At 36.3% G+C, this 10838-nt stretch overlaps 1 protein-coding gene across 6 annotated transcripts in view; it reads right to left on the bottom strand.

Moving 5' to 3' along the window:
- The window catches only part of PREPL (prolyl endopeptidase-like), an 18646-nt gene that overhangs the window by 5053 nt on the left and 2755 nt on the right, over window positions 1-10838 (bottom strand). For 4 of the 6 annotated variants that reach the window (XM_017744855.1, XM_017744853.1, XM_017744854.1 and 1 more), the window contains 8 exons: window positions 10324-10390; window positions 9467-9673; window positions 7358-7481; window positions 4869-5085; window positions 4114-4299; window positions 2473-2676; window positions 1561-1736; window positions 8-141 (listed from right to left, as the gene is read on the bottom strand). In XM_017744855.1, coding sequence (XP_017600344.1) covers window positions 8-141; window positions 1561-1736; window positions 2473-2676; window positions 4114-4299; window positions 4869-5085; window positions 7358-7481; window positions 9467-9673; window positions 10324-10390 — 1315 coding nt within the window. The remainder of the gene's footprint in view (window positions 1-7; window positions 142-1560; window positions 1737-2472; window positions 2677-4113; window positions 4300-4868; window positions 5086-7357; window positions 7482-9466; window positions 9674-10323; window positions 10391-10838) is intronic. The other 2 variants (XM_017744857.1, XM_017744856.1) reach the window with 1 other exon arrangement.

The following is a 10838-nucleotide window of genomic DNA, read 5'->3' on the forward strand; positions in this document are numbered from 1 at the left end:
GCTGCCAGTGCTGTGTGTTTGGGCTGAGAAAATCCCAGTTCGTGCAGCAGCATGATGCAAGCCCTGAGGTCATGGAGACCTTTGAGTTTATTACGCTGACATCCATCTCTGTGCCAGCTAAGGCCCTGCTCTCCTCCACCCCTGAAATTTAAAACAATTCAAGTTGGAGTCTCCTCAGAAAACATTACATGGCGTAGCTTCAGATAATGAAAGAACAGCAGCAGCCATGGAGTTGCAAATCATAGTTTGCTTTCCCAATTAACTCTTCTCTGTTTTTGCCTTTACCCTTCTTTATGGCTAAAAGAGACAACATGAAGACAAAATAAATCCATTCATGATGATTGGTGAAAATACTAACGGTATAAGGGCACTCTGTACCCTCGTGTGCTTGTGTCCTGGAACCCAGGGGAAAAGTAACACTTTAAGAAATGACATTTTCATTGTAGGCAATACAAAATCAGATAATATTATTATCTTTTTCTACAGGAAACACTTCCAATACTTCCATTACTAACATCTACAGGAAACTATGAAAATATTGAAAACACTTCCAATACTTCCATTACTAACACTATTACTTATTAAAAACAGTAGAGTAGTATTTCTGAGCTCCACACCAGACTCTCAGGATTTGTCTTCTGCTTAGCTTAAATTCTGAGACTGTTAGAAAGTTGGATTTGGGGTTTTTTCCCCCCTAACTTGTGAAATTCAAATGTTACTTGAAATGTTCCATTTTGTAATACAGAATTATAAAAATGGTTTATACTTCTTTCTATGCAACCACAATTCCAAGCCACCTGAAGCTTCCTTTTCTGGTTCCAAGTCTAAAATGGATTATTTGATTAGCCTGCCATCTTTGGATGAAGAATCCATCTTCATGTAGGACCAACTTGCATCTTAAGATACTTAGTGGGGTGTGAGGAAGAACAGCACAATGCTTGCCACCAAGTACAGCAGACTGAATATATTTGCTGAATTTGTTTTGGGACTGGTATTTCCAACAATTACTTATTCCTCCCCTTCCTTTCCCTCCCTGAAGTGATTCTTTTGTTGTCTTCCTTAGCTACTGAGAAAAATTTGAAGTCTACTGTACATTGCAGATGTAGATTTGTACCTGAACTGCAGACAGAGGATTTAGCCAATAAAAGAACAAGGGTTGCAGGTTAAATGCTTAGCTGTTGCTCTGGAATGTAAGAAGACACAGACTGAGCATTAGCACACAATGCTCTCAGAAGGAGAGGGAGGTTACATGTCACTGCAATTTGAGCATGTAATTGAAATTTTTCTTGAGCAAAGATGAGACAAGAAGTAATGAGGCTTGAAAAGATTCTAAGTTACATACACCCATCATGTAGATTTAGGAAACCTAAAATGCAGTGTGCTCCTGTGGTTTTCTTCCCTGAGGTAAATTTAAAAACTAGTTAAATAAAAGATCTAAGAAGAGATGAATAATTAGGTATAGGCACACAAAATTATTTTGGTACATCTTCAGTTGTACCTGAACAAATACCTGTATATCCTGCAAAATAAAATCTTATTTCCATTTTATATTTGACTTACCTAACATGGCAATATGCTAATATCCAACCCTCTTCAATTAACATCAGCTTCTCTTCTTTAAAGCTCATGTTCAAATCTATGCCATAAGCTCCATATACATGAACTAGAAGTGGTCTCCTGTGTAGTTCTTTAGAATTCTTATTATGAAAAACTGTAATTGGCACCAAAGTTTCATCCTGGAAAAGAAGGAGTAGTTTTACAATAAGGGACATTGCAGAAATCTCAATGACACATGGCAATGAAAACTTCAATTATTTATTTTAAAATGGTTTTTTTTGATTACAGTAATTTTTTTTCACTTAGAATGTACAAAGCACTCTCAAAAAATAAAGCATGAGACTGAACCTCTGCTGTGTGGGTTTACGGATGCAGAGTATAAATTCATTTAAGTGCAACACCTGAGGAGTTTTTAAACTACCAAGGCACCCAAGTCTTCCTCCCCCCTTTAACACCAAGAATGTATGTTATTAACAATACAGTTTACCACTTACCACAATACAAACTCTTTATTAACATCTCCAAATTTTTAAACTCAGGCTGTTAAAACTTTCCTTTCTTGATCTGCACTGTGCAGCTAGTTGTGGGGTGTTCTTTTCAACAACTGGCACCTTTTTCATTTATCATGTGGAGCACAATACCATACATCAACAAGCAATTCTCACTTATGCTAAGACTTTTGACTCATCGTGTGCTGTTATCTCCTCTGGAATACCCAGGTTAATGGAAAAAAAAATCACGACTCTTTCTTGTTCTTCTCTATAGCACTGAAGAAAACACCCACTGTTTAGTAACTATAGCACCAACTGCTCTTTACATTTTTTAATCTCTGTTCCCTGCCAAACGCACTTTCTTTAAATGGGTGGGGAGGAAGGAAAGAATAAAAGGAATGGGAAAAAGACTGAAAAATCTTACCTTGCTTTTAGCTAGTAAACGTGTAGTGTGACAATTCGTAATAATTGGTACCTCTTGCACAGCTTGTTCAATGAGATTATTTTCTTTAAATGAATATGCAAAACGCTTAGGGGGGTGTACTGGGGAGGAGAGCTGAAAATAGCAAGTGCTGGTGGTATGTTCAAGATGAGATTCCAATTCAAATTCACAGGCCCACGTAGGTAGCTGAGAAAACATGGCATTTCAAGTGAGACCCTTACACTGCTGCTGTAAATTTTGCTTAGTATGTCCTTCAGAGTAAAAGACTTTGGATATTAACTAATTATTTTCAGTTTGTATGTGGCACAATCTGTATTTCATTTAAATCCAGTAATGAAATAGTCAAAAAAGTAAAAGACTGGTGAATTTTTTCCCTGAGGCCATTGGATGAAATTGGACAATGAAATAAAAACGAAAAATAAATTCAAATTCGGTTTAAAATGGACATTAGTGCAGATTTTTTAAGAGAAAACATTTGAAATGATTCTGCATTAGTTTTATTTTTTAGATCCTAATTTTCCTTGCATTTCCAGTTCTACTTCAACACGTTATACAGCCAAGTCCATGTCAGCTATTATGCTTTTACTGTGAGTTAGCTCAGTAATGCTAAGCCACTGAAAACCCCTGCCTCTTAACTTTGTTCCTAGTGCCAGCCATTGTGAAGAACAAAACCTTTTCCTGGCACATTCACCCTCAGACACTTACTGTTATTATATTTAAGGTTTTTAACTCTGCTAAGAATGAAAGAAATCAAGATTCATTCTTTGAGAGCAGCAGGGACATAGCCAAACCCTCTGTCAGACCATTACTTACTTGGGTTAGGTTGCTAGAGGCTTCTGAAAAGGCAGCAAAAGTCCAAGTTCTCCTGAGTAACTGCAGGCCCTTTCTGAATAAATAAACTACGACCATTTCAAAAAATGAAGATTTTGGAGACCATACAGTGTACTTTGTTGAAAACCTTTTTCTGTAGCGGTTTCATAAAGTGCAGCATTGGCAGCTTGTTGCGATAAACTTGTGAGTTGTTCAGACTGTATTTTTCAGGAAAACAGATCAATTAAATATTTCATCTGAATGGTCTTCAGAAATAATGGATTTGGATTGAGTCACTTTGTTTTTAATCCACAAGTATTTAACAACTAGAGAAGGGAAGCAAATACTTTGCACCAATTGTACTGCAGTATCAACTCTTCCCATTTATTATGGGACAGTGTTCATACCTGTTTTCTGAACATTAATCTTTTTCCTGTGGGAGGAAATGCCACTGAGTGTAACCAAAAACAGGCCCAGTAAAACTAAGTAGAGTGTTTAGGGAATTCAGTTCTATTTTACATTAGAAATCAGCTGTATTTTGAAGAGCTTGACTGTAATCCATTGAAGAAAGGACTGACTCACAGGATAGCTGCTCTTTAACTTTCTAAATGCTGCAATAAGCCACCACATGGAATCCTGAAGAACAGCCACAGGTAATACAATTAGTCATAATGATGAACTTGGCAGTATTAAGAGTTTCCAAACCACTTTTACTTTTGGAATTTATCTTTGCTTTCATTATAATGTTATGTTAAAACCAAATGAAATAATGCTGGAAAAATATTATGCTGCTTAAGCCAAGCTAAAACGTACCTGTATTGACTGAACTAAGTGTGAAACAAAAGAAATCACATTTAAGTAAAGATGACCAGCGTTCTTCAGGAACATAATGCAGTCATCACTGAACATCTCAAAGTCTACTAGCTTGGTTTTCTTTTCCAGTGCATAAACTAACTGCCAGTTGTCCTTGCCACTGCAAGCTACTGGTGCCTTCATCAACTGTAAAAAAAATGAACAACTTTGTATTACTAAAATGTAGTAAGAGTTAGAAATGAGAGGTACAGACAGGTGATCTCATACAACATGTTTCTTGCAAAAAAATGCTTATCTGTATTTGGGGTGTTTGCCTGTCTAAAACTGGAGATTTTTAAACTCCCTTTACTTAGGCAAAATGGAAGAACAATTCAGTAACATTTGGAGAAGACCAAGTCTCAAAGATTACTCTAGAGAAGACTGTAATGCAGTAAGTGCTTTCAGCATGGCCAGCACAACTATAGGTGAGATTGATTACATAGACTGAGATCATCAACTTAAATTTTGATATAGGGGAAATGACTGCTAAAGCATAGTAATTTCTTGATGCTGTCAAAGGAGTTAGGATCAAACTGGCATTCTCCAGGTGAGACTCCATGCAGCACTATCAGTCCTTTTAATCCATGCAGCTCTCTCTCTTAAATTATTTCAGTAAGCTGTGAAAAACAGAATTAAAAGCCAACCTTACTATTTCTATATGACCTGCAATAGGTATCTAAATTAATCCTATGAATGTAATTATCAGTCAAAATTGCCTTATATTCTGCAGGTTCTCCATATGTAGTAAGAATGTACAACTGCTCCTTTCTGTGCTCGATGTGGTAAAAGACCCCTGGGGTTCGTGCTTGCACGAGAGCAGGTGACTCAAAGGGATGTGTGCAGTCAACCAGCCAAACTTCTGAGGTTGTCTTGCTGTTGCTGTTGATAGTGAGAAAACGCCTGTCTTTTGTGCAATAAAGGTCTACAAAGAATCTGTAGGGAATAATTAAAAAAAAAAAGAAAGGCGTACATTTTATCAGTATTTTAAAATACATCAGTTGTTTCAGAATCATGGGCTTCCATCTGCAAGGTAAGAAACAGCATTCCTGTAAGCAGACCGGAGAACCTTCAGGCTACTTGGCTCCCAGACCCACTTGTGCTGCATTTTCCATGGGATTTAAAAACCCTCAATCTTATGTGTGAAACCTGAAATCTGCAAGGAAAGCAGTTCAGTTGTTGCCCAACTGAATCTGGGTTTTTGCATTACTGAGCTAGACTGGAAGTTCATTGATGCATACAGGCTTTAAAATTCAGGAAAAATGTAGAACTTTTTATGGAGCTTGTAATTAATAAATGGCATCACGTGGGAACAGCAATAACAAAAGTAGGAGATATTATAAAAATAAATTGATAAAACGTCTATGTGCTACTGACCTAACTCTGTCTGAAGTGAATAAGACAAAAAGTACTATTTAAAAAGAAAAAAGGCACAGAGGCCTATATGAAGCAAAATGGACAGCGTTGCAGTGATAAAGCTGGAAACTAGGAACTGGTTTTGGAACTAAGAAACTAGTAACTACCTACTGGTTTTTAATGCCTTTAAAATCTAGAAACAGAAAGCAAAATGATAACCAGTGGCTAGATGCTAATAGTAGAGAAGTTCAGGCTGAAACTCAAGATTCAAATTTCTGTGAGTCATCATAATTAAAAGGAATATCACATCTTGGATCAGAACAGTCTCTTTGCCATTTTGAATCCTTAGGACTAGATGTCTTTTAAAGTAAAACTGTCCAACACAAAGATCCAGATTCCATCAAGAAAATGCAGGATTGAGTACCATAATCTGCATCATAGAGATCAGATACATGACTGCAATAATGATCTCTTTAGAATTCAGAATATTTGACTGGTGAAGAAAAGGATGCTTTACATAGCATTTTCAGTGCCTTTAATTATTTGCAGGTGGAGGAACTCACTTTTTTTTTTGGTACTACTGTTTTTTCTAATTGCACCCTCTTGACATCTTTAGGAGGACAGGCACAGAGGGGGACCTAAAGTCTGCAAGAAAAATCAGCCTCCTGCCTTTCTAATACCCATGAATTTGGCAAGAATGTGGCACTGCATCCAGTAGAGATTCCAAGAGTTCAGCTCTGCTGATCCTGCCTGTGAGAGGGTTGAGCTGAAATGCATGTTACACTTCTCCCCAAGGACTCTGACCTTGATATTACAATTTTTTTAATCTTTGTAGCTTTTTTTTAAGGATGTCAAGAAATTTTCAGCTTCTAAGAAAATATCTGATTGCAACTAGAAGAGCTGGTGAGATGCAGAATAGAACTGCTCAATGGCAATACTAAAGAATGTCTTGTCATCTCCAATGAAGGAGTTCAGCTCTGAGCTGCAATAGCAGATGAACCTTTAGAGTAAGTTTCTAGTAGATTTACTGTAATGACTGTGACCTTCAGAATTATGCCAACAGTTTCCCTGTGGGGAAGTGCCAGGTCAGTACAACTTGATTTTCCAAAACCATGCATCAAATGCAGCTGGGAAAAAAGGATCTTATTTATTCCATCTCCATTGCAGATTTTTTTCTGGTTTTTTTGTTTTGTTTTGTTTTTTTCCGATGAAAGTATAATTGAAATTTCTTTACTGAATATGTAACTTGAATTAGGAATAATCACAAATATTTATGGAATGCTGTATAAATATGCCACGTGCTACAATGCTGAAAAGCCAGTTCTGCACTCAGTTTAGCAAAGAGCCTTCTTGTCTTCCCATACCACTGCTTAAAGAAAGGTTATTGAGAGGGTATTCAGTCAACAATAGTTCTGTCTCTTGGAATGTTGTAATGATTTTGCTCATCCATTACCCAGAGCAAGGATTAGCCTGAACTTATGTATTTTTTTAAAAAAGATGTATCAGACATCAATAGCAGAGAAAACAAAATGAAATCCATGGTCTGATTTACCCTGTATGAAACTGTCACACATTTATTAAAGGACACCCTGACCTGAGAGTGACCTTGACATTTATAAACTCAGCTGAACTCATGAGGTAAGAGAGGAAAGTTAAATCTCAGTTGATCACATATCAAAAGGAGAACTGAGCACATTCTCAGGCTGTATAAGGCACTACTGACAGAACACAAAAATGCATTTTACCATTTGAAATATGAAATGGAACACTTTGTTTTCCAAACCAGTTATATTTTACATATAAAATACTCTAACACATGTAAAGGACTTGTTATATTTTAGGTAAGTATTACCTTGCATCTTGTTCTGTATAAACTAACTTAGTATGTTTTTGGTAAGTGAAAGTGGTCATGAACACATTCTGGCATTTAAGGTTCTTCTGAGTTGTGTAATACAGAACATCATTTGCAGCCCATTCTGGAAAAAAAAGACAAATGCATATCAAATTCAGAACAGTGTCTAATATTACTGAGAGAAAATGTGAATTCCATGGACACTGGACCTAGTGCTGAAAAAGGTGGGTTGCAGCTGGGATGGAACTGAGGACAGCACTTCTGCATCCTGTGGGGACTCAGGTAAGCACCAAAAGGTTTTTCCATGTTTTCTCTGTGTACCACAGAACAAGAGTCTCATAATGTATTGAAAAAAAAGCAAAAAAAAAGCAGAGATCAGTGTTGCAGGGCCCAGTAACAGGAAGTTCTTGACCCTGTGTGGGTTCTGGAGGTAACAGGAAAATAGGAGACATGTGGCTGTTTAAAACAGCAGAGAAACAGAGGTTTACATGGAGTCAGCAAGATAATAAAGACATTATCAGCTCTGCAGTGCTGCATGTGATTGCACTGAAGCCATTTAGATAAAAGATGCATGTGCCCCAGGGTACTGCTGAGATAAAAGTTCTCCAGTTTTCTTTGCTTGTGTATGTGTTCACCAACATAGAAAGGTATAAATACAGGACCCTTGTTATTCTGAAGTTATTCTGATTGGTCCAGCCACATTACTACCATCTCTGCTGCTCCTACAGACACCAGAATGTTGTTTAACACACATGCTTTTAAAACCTATTGTATGCTGTCTTAGGCATAAATACTGATTTTCAGTACAAAACCCGAGGAATTATTAACATGAAAATAACACGAACACTTTGCTTTCTGAACAGCAGTGTGGCTCCAAAGTGCACAGGTAGCTGAGGGTTCACTATGAAGACAAGCCTTTAGCGAGGAAATCTAAGTTCTTCTACAGCCTAGCCTATAAAAAGATCAAGGTGTAAATTTTCAGGAACTTCTGTTTGTCTCCCTGCTATTGTATATCACTCAATACTAGCACATAAATTTTGCAAGTGGTTACAAGACCTAATTCTCTTGCTCATGATTGAGGCACCTCTGTGCTTCATGACACCTCTGTACCTCACTCACACCTGACTTTAGAGAATTTACCATTCTGATAGTCATCTTTTGTACTCTTATTATCTGTCACACCTATTTAGGCAACAGGATGTTGGTTTCTTAACAGTACTGATTCTCCTGGATCAACCTAGAGAGATGTTCAAATCAAGTACAGCGTAAAATGTCATTGGCAAATTTCCATGTTTAGTTTTCAACAGGCATTATAATCTTCAGTGTGGAAACAGCACTAAGTTGTTGCTACTTCTCATTTATTTAACAAGGAAGTTATACCCAGAGTTTTATTTTTTTGCCCTGCCCAGGCAAATTGCTTACTGCACTATATATATTTGATGACATCTAGCAATATAATCCAAAGTACAAGATGTGGAACACCGTATACATACTATTATACTCTTTAACATGCTATAAAAGAATGATTTCCCATTCACTTCCACTTACCTCTGCTTCTTTTAACAGCAATGTAAAGCTCTGTAATCTATTCTGAAAGAACTGATTCAAGGCCTGCCTGACTTCATTGGGCTCTGAATTGTGACCCACATCCTGGATTCCAGTTGAAATTCCAGCCAATACTCACTAGTAGGTAATACTTTCACACTTCTCAAACAAAGCTAACTGTGTACAGCTACCAGTGTCTTCAGTTGTAGCTGTAAGGGTTTATCAACTAGAACATTTCTCAAAAAGATCTTTATATGACAGTCATGTCACTATATTTTTAATACAGCATAATGGATTCAATAGAAAAAATTACATGCATGACAGTTCTAACATGTATAAATGCTTTTACAATGAAGGAAAACTTGTATCCAGAAAGCAGTCCCTTTCATGCACAACAGATAACCTGTAATTGTGCAGTGTTAAAGAAATCATAAATAAGAAACAATTCAACACCTATAGGATTAAACGTTGCCTTCATTTTTAAAAAAGAGTATTATTTGTAAACTAAGAAAAATGTTATGTTGAAAGCTTGTGTGATCCACAGGATATTTATAAACAACTTACCAAAGCTAAATACACTTGGAATTACTTTTTCCACAACAGGAAAATTACCAAGTTTCATAATAATGCAGGTTGCCTCTTCAGAATTTTCACTTTTTAAGCTGATGGCCATGTAACTTTGATCTGGTGAAATTCTGATCCGTTGAATAAAGGCATCAGAAAAGCCAAGATCTTCAATACTGAATAAAATGTCAGCATTTCCTTCATCTACTACACAGGAAAAAGAGAGAGCAAAAAATCCTCTAATTAAGACACTGTCAAAATGAATGGAGATTGTTAATGTCTGAATTTAACAAATCTGCCTCCAATATTCACAAACATTCTACTGGAATTTATCAACACCAAATACCTGTCATGCAAGATATTTGCAAATGCACTTTGTAAAAATAAACAAAAAATTATAGTTCCAAGGAAAAAAATCCTGTAGTTATTTCTAAAAATATTTCAAAAGTGTAGATCTTGGCTTCTGCTAAACGTATTGAATTTTAAAGCTCACGTAGCTAGAGCACAGTTGTTTTTAATAAATAAAATTAGAAATTCTTTTGCCCCCCTGCCTCAGAAATAAAAAAGCATGGATGTTCTTTTCCTTTTTTCAAAATGTTAAGTTAGGGCTCTGAAAAGAAGTGTCTTCTCTCTTTCCTGTCCAGTAACTTGCATTAGTATCAATATATACTATTCTCTAACTCCCTTCACCTTTTCAGATTCAGAATTCTAGAATTATTACTCTATTACAGAATTGTATAAAAGTATTTTTAGGTAAGAAACAGACAAGTTAAGCATTAATGCAAGAAAAGAACACTAAGTGATACATGTACACCTTTTTAAAGAATCCTACTATATTAGGAAGAGAAATCCCTTACCATCATCTGCTTTTGCAAGAAATATGCAGCCATTCTCTTCGAAGTACACATTCTCTCCAAACCTCATCTGTTCAATACAAACAAACATATTTCAAGTCCAGCATACCATTGGACTATTTCCTTTGAATCCCTATATACAGTCAGTTTTCTGTACAGCAGAACTGTAATGTAACAAATTGTAACAAATGTAACAAAGGACAGAACATATATTCCACACGGAAGAAGGAATTGCACACACCAAAAAGGTTTTTTCAGTAAGGGTACTTAAGCTACCCCTACCTGCTCTAAATTTCACAGAAGGCTAAGATCACCTTCAACTGCTCTTGCAAATTAAAATGTCTTGTATTCTTTATCCAAAAGTCAGATGGTTACTTGATCTTTACTTGCTTTTGCTGATGGAGAAATTAAGGTAAATTCACTGCCATAACAGGTATAAGCTGTTCTAAACACAAACTGTTACTACCCACAATTATTAAAATATTCAAAACTTCTACTATAAAAAAATGAGCAAACCA

Source organism: Corvus brachyrhynchos, unplaced genomic scaffold (assembly GCF_000691975.1).
Source record: "Corvus brachyrhynchos isolate BGI_N302 unplaced genomic scaffold, ASM69197v1 scaffold258, whole genome shotgun sequence".
Taxonomy (NCBI): Eukaryota; Metazoa; Chordata; class Aves; order Passeriformes; family Corvidae; genus Corvus; species Corvus brachyrhynchos.